General features: G+C 48.1%; 1 protein-coding gene across 7 annotated transcripts in view; it reads left to right on the top strand.

The window, feature by feature from the left end:
- agap1 (ArfGAP with GTPase domain, ankyrin repeat and PH domain 1) overlaps positions 1-12,745 on the top strand; it is a 959,457-nt gene that overhangs the window by 498,585 nt on the left and 448,127 nt on the right. For all 7 annotated transcript variants that reach the window (XM_038787582.1, XM_038787583.1, XM_038787584.1 and 4 more), the window contains one exon: positions 7,678-7,819. In XM_038787582.1, coding sequence (XP_038643510.1) covers positions 7,678-7,819 — 142 coding nt within the window. The remainder of the gene's footprint in view (positions 1-7,677; positions 7,820-12,745) is intronic.

A 12,745-nucleotide genomic window follows, 5' to 3' on the forward strand; every position in this document is an offset into this window, starting at 1 on the left:
AGGGTCATCTGGACTCAAAACGTTAGCTCTTTTCTCTCCCTGCAAATGCTGCCAGACCTGCTGAGCATTTCCAGCATTTTCTCTTTGGTTGGAAATATATTGCAATTTGTTCACTATCGCTGGGACTCCAACCCTAGCAGCACAGTGGGTGTACGTACACCACATGGGCTGCAGCGGTTGAAGAAGGAAACTCGGTACCACCTTCTCCAGGGCAATTGGGGATGGGGAATAAATATTGGCCTAGCCAGCAAAACCCACATCCCATACATGAATAAAAAAAAGTTGAAGTGCCTTCCTGCCCGATTTTACATATTAAGAATCGTCAGTTGGCAGAGTTCCAGCACTATCAGTTACCTGGAACTATGTCCAGGAAAAATCAGTGTCGGCATAGGTGGGAATGGGAGGGGATACAGAGTAAATTCCAAGTATCTGGATTTCAGTCACTGCCACCATGCAATCTGATAACATGCAGGTGAACACATTGAAGTTGCTGAATTTATTCTGGAGTCAATTTGCAAAATAAAATTCCTCAGGTAATTAATATTTACAAATGGCACCCTAACCTTTGATTATTCTTGATTCTGTATTTTGAAGGCAAGTCTTGCTAATATTAGCTTGTCTTCAGAAAATGAAACAGTGACAGATTATCCCTCCAATCCTTTGCCACCTTCTGTTTTTGGCTCAAGACTGGTTAATCAGTGAGTGCCAGTACGGATGAGTTAATCCGTCTGGTGCACACGTCTCGTGCTGTATTATGCTGTGCTATATCCTACTATTAGGAATTTAGCTTATTTACACAAAAAAGCATTGTAAAAATATTAATTGTGTTTCTACTGACAATTTTTTCATTTTAATTTCCTAGCCAAGAAGTCTACATTAAATTTACAGCTCAGGAAGGAATATCCAGTTCATATGCAGTTTCCCTTTAAATGTACCTCAACCCCTCCCTGTGCTGGCAAGTTCACATTCCCTATCTCTGGGTAAAGAGACTTCTCCACATTTTCTGATTGAATTTATTAATCATTACGCGGAGAAACTGGGACTCTTCCCTCAGCTCTGCACCATTGCCAGTCTCTGGAAATCATACTGTGACATTTGGGTAATCTATTTTACGACCACTATCTCTCTCTCTCCCTCTTTCTCGCACACACTTTTTTTCTTTCTCTCATTTCTCTCTTTCTCTCTCACACTCCATCTCTCTCGCACGCTCTCTCTCGCACGCATGCTCCCTCTCACACATTTGCTCTACCACACGCTTGATCTCTCTCTGGCACGCACACTCCCTGCCTCGCATGCACATTCCCTGTCTTGTATGCACGCTCCCTGTCTTGTATGCACGCTCCCTGTCTCGCATGTACATTCCCTGTCTTGTATGCACGCTCCCTGTCTTGTATGCACGCTCCCTGTCTTGAATGCATGTTCCCTGTCTCGCATGCACGCTCCCTCTCTCGTACACACGCTCTTTCTCTTGCACAGAAGCTCTCTCTCGCATGCTCTCTCCTCCCTTTCTGCTGCCCACTCACCCTCGCCCTAGCCCTCCCTCCCACTCGCCCAGCCTCCCACTCGCCCAGCCGCCCGCTTGCCCAGCCGCCTGCTCGCCCTCGCTCTGCCTCCCGCTCACCCTCGTTCTGCATCCTGCTCGCCCTCACTCTGCCTCTCGCTTTCCCTCCCCTGCCTCTCGCTTGCACTCACTCACAACCTGCCTTGCTCGTTCTCGAACCCTACCTCGCCAGCTCTCACGCTCCGCCTCACTCACTCTGGTACCCCGCAACGCTACGCCCGCTCTCTCAGCCCATCTCGTCCGTTTGCAACCCACCTCACCCGCTCTTGCCCCCTGAACTGCCTCGCTCGTTCTTGTGCCCTGCCCCCATTTGCTCGTTCTTGCACCCTGCCTTGCCTCACTCGCTCTCGCGCCCTGCCTCGCTCACTCTTGAGCCCTGCCTCGCATCGCTTGCTCTGGCACCCTGCCTCGCATCGCTTGCTCTGGCACCCTGCCTCGTTTGCTCGCTCTGGCACCCTGCCTCGTTTGCTCGCTCTGGCGCCCTGCCTCGTTTGTCGCTCTGGCGCGCTGCCTCGCTCGCTCGCTCTGGCACCCTGCCTCGTTTGCTCGCTCTGGCACCCTGCCTCGTTCGTCGCTCTGGCGCCCTGCCTCGTTTGCTCACTCCGGCGCCCTGCTTCGTTTGCTCACTCCGGCACCCTGCCTCATTCGTTGCTCTGGCGCCCTGCCTCACTCGCTTGCTAGCTCTCACGTCCTGTCTCGCTTGCTCGCTATTGCACCCTGTCTCGGTCGCTCGCTATTGCGCACTGTGTGGCTTGTTCGCTATTGCGCCCTGACTCGCTTGTTATTGCGCTCTGTCTCGATCGTTCGCTATTGCGCTCTGTCTCGATCGCTCGCTATTTCGCTCTGTCTCGATCGCTCGCTATTGCGCTCTGTCTCGCTCGCTCTGGCTCCCTGTTTTTCTCACTCGCTGTTGCACTGTGTCTCGCTAGCTCTCTATTGTGTCCTATTTTGCTCGCTCCCTGTTGTGCCCTGCCTCACTCGCTCTCGTGCCCTGTCTTGCTCGCTTATTCTGGCACCCTGTCTTGCTTACTCGCTGTTGTGTCCTGTCTCACTCAGTCCCTATGTCTTGCTCACTCATTATTGCGCCCTGACCCGCTCGCTTGTTTTGCGCCCTGTCTCAATCACTCGTTATACCGCTCTGTCCCGATCGCTTGCTATTGCATGCTGCCTCGCTCCGCTCCCTCTGGCGTCCTGCCTCGCTCGCTCGCTCTGGCACCCCACTCGCTCGCTCTGGTGCTCTGCCTCATTCTCTCTGGTGCCGTGCTTCGCTCGCATGCTCTGGCGCCCTGCCTCGCTTGCTTGCTCTGGCGCCCTGGCTCGCTCTATCGCTCTGGCATCCTGCCTCGTTCGCTCTGGCGCCCTGGCTCGCTCTGGTATCGTGCCTCGCTCGCTCGCTCTGGTATCCTGCTCGCTCGTCGTCTGGCGCCCTGCCTCGCTCACTCTCTCTAGCGCCCTGCCTCGCTCGCTCGCTCTGGCGCCCTGCCTCGCTCGCTCACTCTGGGCCCTGCCTCGCTCGCGCTCTGGCGCCCTGCCTCGCTCGCTCACTCTCGCTCGCTCACTCTGGCGCCCTGCCTCGCTCGCTCACTCTGGCATCCTGCCTCACTCGCTCGGCGCCCTGCCTCGCTCGCTCTGGCTCCCCCTGTGCCTCGCTCGCTCTGGCATCCTGCTTCGTCCTCTCTCACTACACTACCTACGTCACACTCTCACCCTCCCTCCCTCTCTCTCCCCCTCCCACCCATCCTTCGTTCCTTCTCCCTTACCATCTCCTCCCTCCCCTACCCGATCGCCTCTCCCATCTCTCCTTCTCTCCTCGCTCTCTCCTCGCTCTCTCTCACTCTGCCTCTCACCACTTTGTTCCTCACTCTCTCTGTCCCTCACTCTCTCTGTCCCTCACTCTCTCTGTCCTACTCTCCTTCTGTCCCTCCCTCTCTCTGTCTGTCTATCCCTCTCTGTCTGTCTATCCCTCTCTCTGTCTGTCCCTCTCTCTGTCTGTCCCCTCTCTGTCTGTCCCTCTCTCTGTCTGTCCCTCTCTCTGTCTGTCCCTCTCTCTGTCTGTCCCTCTCTCTCTGTCTGTCCCTCTCTCTCTGTCTGTCCCTCTCTCTGTCTGTCCTCTCTCTGTCCTGTCCTCTCTCTGTCTGTCCCTCTCTCTCTGTCTGTCTTCTCTCTATGTCTGTCTTTCTCTCTATGTCTGTCTTTCTCTCTAGTCTGTCTTTCTCTCTATGTCTGTCTTTCTCTCTATGTCTGTCTTTCTCTCTATGTCTGTCTTTCTCTCTCTGTCTGACTTTCTCTCTCTCTCTCTCTCTTTATCTCTGTCTCTCTCTGTCCTTCCTCTCTTTGTCCCTCACTCTCTTTGTCCCTCACTTTCTTTGTCCCTCACTCTCTTTGTCCCTCACTCTCCCTGTCCCTCACTCTCTCTGTCCCTCACTCTCTCTGTCCCTCACTCTCTCTGTCCTCACTCTCTCTGTCCCTCACTCTCTCTGTCCTCACTCTCTCTGTCACTCACACTCTCTGTCCCTCTCTCTTTGTCCCTCACTCTCTGTCTCTCTGTCTGCCTGTCCTCTCCCTTCTGTCTCCCTCTTTCTGTCTCTCTCGCTGTCTCTCTCTCTCACCTTCTGTCTCCCTCTTTCTGTCTCTGTCTCTCTATCTGTGCCTGTCCCTCTCTCCGTCTCTCTGTCTGTGCCTGTAAGTCTCTCTCTCTTTGTCTCTGTGCCTCTTTCTGTGTGTGTGTGTGTCACTCTGTCTTTCTCTCATTCTGTCTCCCTTTCTCTCTCACTCCCCCCCTCTCTCTCACTCCCCATCTCTCTCTCTCTCCCTCTCTCCCTCCCTCTCTCCCTCATTCTGTCTCCCTCTTTCTTTCTGTGCCTGTCTGCCTCTCTCACCTTGTCTCTGTGTCTCTTTCTCTCTCTCTCTGTCTCTCTCTCTATTTGTCTGTGTCTCTTTCTCTGTGTGTGTGTGTCTCTCTCTGTCTCTGTCTGTCTCTCTCTCTCATTCTGACTCCCTCTTTCTGCCTCTCTCTGTCTGTGCCTGTCTGTCTCTCTCTCTTTGTCTCTGTGTCTGTTTCTTTGTGTCTCTCTCTATATCTGTGTGTGTGGACGCACACACACACACACACACACACACACGTGTTCCCATACAGTCCAAAAAGAAAGTGCTGCATTTGTGTTTGCTAACTCCTCATGATGGTCTAACTGTAACAGGGAAATGATGGGCAGGCACGAGTCACTGGTGCTTCCTGCTGGCCCTCCATTAAAATTAAGGATGGTACTTGTCGTTCAGTGCTGCTGTCATGCTCTGTCACTCATGTCATCTTGTTCAGTAACAGCTCAGAAATGACTGATGCACGAAGCTTTCTTAACCCATCAGTTTACATGTTGACCTCATTCCCAGCACTAGAATGCAGGTCACAGAGGAGGCTCTGCTTTTATGTCAGCATGGCCTAGCTGGTAGAACTCTTGCGTCCCGGTCACAAGGTTCTGGGTTCAAGTCCGACTCCAGGGCTTGACTACAAAAATCAAGGCTAATATTCCAATGGAGTACTGAGGGAGTGCCATACTGTGACCGCCGCCATCGTTTGGATTAGAGTTTAAATCGAGGCCCCATCTTCTGCTCTGGTGGATGCAAAAGGTCCATTGCATTATTTTGAAGAAGAGCAGGGGTGTTCTCCCTGGTTTCCTGGCCAATATTTATATCAATCAACATCACAATATGGATTATCTGGTCTTTATCACATTCTGATGGTGGGAGCTTGCTGGGTTCAAATTAGCTGCTGTATTTCCTACATTATAACAGTAACTACTCTTCAATATTGCTGAAAAAGGGACACACTTTTGAAACTTTTCCTCTTGCACTCATCAGGGCAATTCACAAGAATACCAAATTGTAAAGGGAACAACAATTTACACTGCATGAGAAGATAGTGTTGATTGGGTGGCAAATGGTCTCTGATTGGTAAAGGCGTTGCCATGGAAAATGCACCATGGAATAGCTGGCTGCCAAGCTTTTGTTTAAATTCAAACCAAGCAGATCAACTCTGGTCAAGGCATTGCGCTGGTGAATGAACCACGGAATGGCTGGACCCCATGCTTTGTTTAATTTTAAAAGGTGCAATAATGCAAAGGACATGGCTTTGTAGTTCCCTTTACAATTGGTATTCTTGTGAATTGCCCTGGTAAGTGTAAGATGAAAAACTTCAACAGCATCCTTTTTTTTCAGCAATACTTAAGTTCTGTACCGCCAAATTAATTTTTTTTCACTTGTTACTCTGGGCTGACCTAGAGTGGAAATGTGCTCAGTGCCAGATTTTGTTTGGAGAATTCAAGAGGAAGTAAAGAGACAGGGGATTCCAGAGGAACTACAGGAATTTGTAACTGGATTCATTCTCCCACTGAGGATTAATTTGTTTCTTTAGGAAGTGATGTTTCCTCAGCCCTACACAATATTTTAATCACTAAGGGTCACCGGAAAAGGCAGGAAAGTGGCATTAAGCCACAATATTCTTTCAGGTTGCCAGTGCAGACGTGATGGGCTGAATGGCCTCCTCCTGCACCATAACAATTCTGTGATTCTGAACCTGTGAAGTAGGCTGAAGTATGAGCTGGGAATTGCTGCAAAGAGGTCTGTCTTTTCCATCAATGACCACAAGGGTTTGGTTGATAAATACTGCAGTTTAAAGTTACAAGTTTACTACTGTACTTCGTTTCTGCTCGTGTGTATGCTGTGGGCTGTCCCAACCCAGGTGCTGAGAAGTGGGCTTAGTACTACAACGGGTTGACACAGATGTGATTTAAACTATCTACTTGTCTGCTTCAAAGGGAATGAGTGTTTATTTTCCTCAAAAGCCTGAGATTGTTAACCTCAGAACACAGTTGTGTTCTCTGTGTGCGGGCTCCTCTCGAGGCAATGTGAGCAACACTCCACAATCCAAAATGGCTGAAATTTGACGATGCCTTTTCAAAAAAAAAAATAAAGTGCCCAATTCTTTTTTTTCCAATTAATTTAGCGTGGCCAATCCACCTACCCTGCATATCTTTGGGTTGTGGGGGTGACACCCACGCAGAGAAGATGCCTTTTGATGAAAAACAAATTAAGAAATTCAAGTTTAAATCTGTAAAAAGGCTCAAATAAGAGGAGCAGTAATGGCTTTATCTTGAGGCGGCTTGACAGGTCGACACTGAGACTGTGAAGATTGTGCAGGATGAGCTGTGTTAGATGCTTGAGTGAAACCACTAACAATCCACTCCAGCAGGGTAAAGATAAAGAACAAGTGTGAGATGAGTCGCTGTGACAGGAGCACTTCTCTGGCAGTGTGTGCATGTGTGAGCGAGCCCTCGAGATGAGGTCAGGCATAGTTTAGGTCATCTACATCTCCACAGATTGTAGTGTATACAGATATCGAGCTTGGTACCAGGGTGAATGACTCAAATCCTTCAACAGCTATCCAGTAGTTTTTTTAAACTCCTCTTGAGATTTAGGTGAAAGGATTGGTAATCACGGGTGACCTGAAGCCTGATTGGTACTATAATTAATGTACTATAATCTGAACCTGGCATTTCATTGCATTTGGGATTTTTTTTAAATACAAAATGCTGGAACTGCATGTCAAATGTCTGAACTCATGGTGAAGTGTATGGATCTCATACAGGAGGTTACTTGTCCTAACTACGTAGTGAGAAAAAAGCTAGAGACAAACTTTTATTAGCATGTATAAAAATGGGCTACAGGTAATTAAACAGAGTTCAGCGAACGAGAGCCCCCAGTGTGTCACCCGCAACTTACACCCGACTTTACAAGTTACACTATTAGAGCTGGTTGAACAACTGCATGCTTAATTGTCAACAGGAATTTAATGAGCTAAAAGTCATTATTTTAAAGAGAGAGATAAGGACATCACACCTGTTGGTTCTTGATGTTCACTGTTGCAGGGAACCCATGGTGTTTTATGTTGCCTTCATCTTATTCTTATTGAATACAGGGCTGACATGAGTGGGTTGCTATCAAGCCTTTGATGGGGGGCAGTTAGCAGGTAAATGGTGAAGGGAATGGAATATAATAAAAGGTGTTGTTTGTGTTCATCAGCTTCAGCCAGTTCCTCACTGATTAAACTGATCTTCTTCCAGTTCGCAATGTGGGTGGACGCTGTCATCTTTGTCTTCAGTCTGGAGGATGAGAACAGCTTCAATGCGGTCTACTATTACTACACCAGGATGGCTAACTATCGGAGTACCACAGAGATGCCAATGGTACTGGTTGGGACACAAGGTAAGGAGGGGCTGTGTTGCCAGGGTTAGTTGTCATTAAACGTCTGTGGCATTGAGCATAGCCTCATATGCAGGAACTGAACTATTGAGACACTGGTGCAAAATAACACACATGGCCAACCCATGATCTAATAATTGTGTTCCTCCTTCAGTTTTCTTGTTTCCTTTTCTTCTATTTCTTGCATTTTCTGCTGTGAAGTTATTTGTGACATACAGATGCTGATGGTTGGTAATGCTTCACAATTCTGTGGATTTACAGAGATGAATCGATTATTAGAGCTTGCTCGGAACTTTGTAACAGGAGCAGCCATGAGACGTTAGCAGCTTGTTGTACAGGTCCTTGTGTTCAAATCACCACCTGGGCAATGACCCTCCTTCAGCCCAACACACCTCCTTGAGCATTCAATTCCTCTGCCCTTCCCCTCTCTCTACCCTTACCTTGCTTCATCATAAATAAGAAGTCTTACAACACCAGGTTGTAACTGTGCTTCTTACTGTGCTCACCCCAGTCCAACGCTGGAATCTCCACATCCTCTTTATCATAAGTTGTAGTTCCTTCAGTCTCCCTGGCCTCGGTGCCTGGAATTGTCTCTTCAACCCCTTCGTATATCCAGTGCCTGCTCCTCCTTTTAACAGTTTTGTTTTAAGGAGGAGAGAGTTTGTGCAGCGTAGTTGGTGGACGGCAAAAATGATGATAAAATAGCTAATTCAAGAGTAGTAAAGCTCACCAAATTAAATGTGAGGAATAAAACATTTGAATGTTGGCATAAGCAAACTTTAGCATCTCTCCCAATCAATAGTACTTTTGAGTATAGATCGGGTAATTCAGTGAAGGGTTGGGGGTAGCCCTTTTGAATCATAGCTTTTGGAGCTTGGGAAATGAGTGGACGAACCTTTAAACCTAATGTATAATCATCATATATAATTCTTTAATGTGCTTGTTGTGGTAACAGTAAACAGACTGTCTGATTCAGGTACTGCTTTCCCCTTGTTTTCATAGCATCTTAAAGTGGAGCCAACTTATTTTAAGGTAGTTCTCTCCCCTGTTCTTGATTATTCAACTCCATGAAAAATGAGTTAATCACTGTACACCATAGGCGATGAACCAATCACTGTACATCATGTGAAATGAGCCAATCACTGTACACCATAGGCGACGAACCAATCACTATACATCATGTGAAATGGGCCAATCACTGTACACCATGGGCAATGAACCGAACACTGTACATCATGTGAAATAAACCAATCACTGTACACCATGAGCGATGAACCAATCACTGTACAGCATGGAAAATGACCCAAACACTGTCCACGATGTGTGATGAACCAATCACTGTACCGCATGTGAAATGAGCCAATCACCACACAGCATGGAAAATGACCCAATCACTGTCCATGGTGTGAGATAAGCCAATCAGGTTAGACTATAGGGGATAAGCCCGTCGCTGTGCCTCATGGGTGATGAGCCAATCTCACAAGGTTAGGGTTCATGAGGTTGGGGAGAATATATTAGCATGGATAGAAGATTGAATAACAATCTGAGAACAGGGAGTAGGAATAAATGAGCTACTTCTGGGCTGGCAGAGTTTTCCCACAGTGGGTTTCCACAAGGATCAGTTCTCGGGCTTCAGCTATTAGCAGTCTATATTGTCTATATTGATTAGCACAGAAGGGCAGCACGGTAGCATTGTGGTTAGCACAATTGCTTCACTTGGGTCACTGTCTGTGCGGAGTCTGCACATTCTCCCCGTGTGTGCGTGGGCTTCCTCCGGGTGCTCCGGTTTCCTCCCACAGTCCAAAGATGTGGAGGTTAGGTGGATTGGCCATGCTAAATTGCCCTTAGTGTCCAAAGTTGCCCTTAGTGTTGGGTGAGATTAATGGGTTATGGGGATAGGTTGGAGGTGTGGGCTTGGGTGAGGTGCTCTTTCCAAGGGCTGGTGTAGACTCGATGGGCCGAATGGCCTCCTCCTGCACTGTAAATTCTATGGATGAGGGACCAAGAAAAACTAAATTTGTGCATGGTACAGAGCTAGGTGGACATGTGAGGAGGACACAGAGGGAATGATGGGGTCTCACCCATTGGCTGGAGAGCTGGGCACAGCTGTCATGGTGTGCTGGCTCCTTCAGATAGCTGCTGTGCTTCGTGTCTCACACACTGATGTTTTGTCCATAACTCTTAAGTTCCTTGGGTACCTGTTCAACATTAATATTATTAACACCATCAGGTTCCATCATCTCTTCATGTGGTGTGTTCCTAATCCCACTGAAAACATTTGTCCACATCCCTCCTCTACAGAGTATGCCGATGATTTTAAAATCGATTTGAATAGATGAATTATAGTTATTGACCAATTTGCTCGTGGATCCTCATTGACGAATTACAGACTTAACTTGTAGATACAGCGAATAATAGGAAGGCAAGTAGTATTACCGGGGGGGGTTGGACTGTAATAGTAAAGAAATGTTGCTGTGATAGGACTGTGGGACCACACCTGAAATACAATGCTCACTTTGGCTTCCATACCTAAGAGGGTACATCAAAGACTCATGAAGTTTATTTCCTGGGATGAGAATATTGTCCTTTGAGAAGAGATTGAGTTGACGAGTGCATGTCCTCTGGGGTTGAAAAAAATGAGAGGTGGCCTTGTGCAATGTATGAAATACTTTGAGAGCTTGACCAGGTGGGGAATGAGAGACTTTTTTTCTCCCTGCCTAGAGAGTTTAGAATTAGGAGCCCATCATCTCAGGATAAGGGAGTCGGCCATTTAGAATGGAAGAGAGGAACTTCTTCACTCCAGGAGAGTTGTGAACCTTTGGAATTCTCTACTCCAGCAAGCTGTGGCTGCTTAGTCGCTGTGTATGGGCAGTGATCAGTCACCATGTTATTACAATACTGCTGTGAAAATGACCGTTCGAAGCAGCTCCCCTGCAGAGCGTGGAAGGTGAAGAGGAGGTTTGTTAATTGGGGTGTTCAACGTCATGGAAGGTTGCGGTACATTAAATATGGGAAAACTATTCCCACTGGTAAGAGGGTCATTGAACAGCAGTTCACTTCAGCTGGCCCATGCCTGCCTGTGAGCTTTGAACCGGCCTGAGAATATTGGGAACTACTGCAGATGTCTGTCTTTTGATGGGTGGCCCACCAACATGACATTCACGGATTTTTTCTGTGCCCTATTTGTAGTGATGAGTCTTTGACAAGTAGTAATCAATGGAAATTTTTACGAGAGCTTTTTGCTGTGTTTTTTAAACCTGCAAGTCTAGCTATACACGTGTTCCCTTTCGATTTTAAGTTTGTTGTCAGATTTGCACCATCCTGTGTTCCTGCATGTTTTATGGGTTGCTACTGCCCTCTGCTGGCTGTCAGTGGTTATTTACTAAATTACAGCCCTCTCAAGGTTCTGTTAAGAGCTAAATTTTATAGAATCTTCTCGCATAGAAGGAGACCATTCAGCCCATTGTGCCTGTGCTGACCTTTTGAAAAGGCTATCCAATTAGTCCCACTCCCTTGCTCTTTCCTCATAGACCTGCAGTTATTTCCAACCCCCTTTTGAATCTGCTTCCACTGCCCATTCAGGGAATGCAGCACAGAAACATTTCGGGCTGGATTCTCCGATCCTGCGGCTATGTCCAGAAAGTCGCGGCCGCGGTGCCCCCACACTGATCCTCCGTCCGATGTGGAGCTAGGTACACACAGTGTAAAGCCCCCGGCTTTACCTGTAGATATGGCCGAAGAACGGCCGGGTCTGTGCAACATGATGCCGGCTGTGCGGGGACCTGGCCTGCCTCAAAACTTTTCCCCTGTAATTAGCCTCGCCACCCCAGCGCCACCCCCCAACAATCCCACCAGCCCCCACTGAAGGCCCCCCCGCCAGCGGAACAGCTCTCTCTGGCTGTGGCGGCGCTGGACACAGACCGCAGCCTCCACACAAGGTAACCGAACAGTGTGAGCACATGCAAGTGACGCCGTCAGGAACTCAGCCCAACGGGGCAGAGCATTGGGGGAGGGCTTCAGGTGACACCCTGAGGCCGTCCATATGGCATGCAGCATACTCCCTGAGTTTGCCGTTTTTGAGGTGCGAAAACACCACCGCCTCTGATTCCAGCATAAGCGTAGATTCCCTGGCAGATCGCCGAATGCGATTTCGGTATTGGCAATCGGAGAATCCCGCCCTTCACCTTTTCACCCTCGGAACAATATATTGGCATTTGAGGGAGAGCAGCATGGATTTACCAGAATGACACCGGACTCAGTAATGGAGACTATGGAATTACCATTGATTGTTGTAAAAACCCATCTGGTTCACTAATGTCCCTTCACGGAAGGAAATCTGCCACCCTTAACCAGTCTGGCCTACATGTGGCTCTGGATCCACAGCAATGTTGACTCTTTTTAAAATAAATTTAGAGTACCCAATTTTGTTTTCCAATTAAGGGGCAGTTTAGCGTGGCCAGTCCACCTACCCTGCACATCTTTGGGTTGTGGGGGCGAAACCCACGCAGACACGGGGAGAATGTGCAAACTCCTCATGGACAGTGACGCAGAGCCAGGATCGAACCCGGGTCCTCGGCTCCGTGAGGCAGCAGTGCTAACCAATGTGCCACCATACTGCCCCAATGTGGGTGACTCTTAACTACCCTTTGAAATGGCCGAGCAAAACACTCAATTCATGGGCAGTTAATGATAGGCAACAAATAATAAAAATCTTTAAATGCTGGCCGTACCAATGATGTGCAAAACTATGAAAGAAGAATAAGAAGTACATTGTCCCTTGTATAGCACTCCAGTAAATCTCCTTTCTTAGGCCTTGACATCCTTCCTAAAGTTTGTTGTCCAAAACTGATCACAATACTCCAGCTGTGGCCTAACCAGAGGTTTGGAACATTTTAGTGCCACTTCCTTGCTCTTGTAGTCTGTTACTCT

This window comes from Scyliorhinus canicula, chromosome 2 (genome assembly GCF_902713615.1).
Source record: "Scyliorhinus canicula chromosome 2, sScyCan1.1, whole genome shotgun sequence".
Lineage (NCBI taxonomy): Eukaryota > Metazoa > Chordata > Chondrichthyes > Carcharhiniformes > Scyliorhinidae > Scyliorhinus > Scyliorhinus canicula.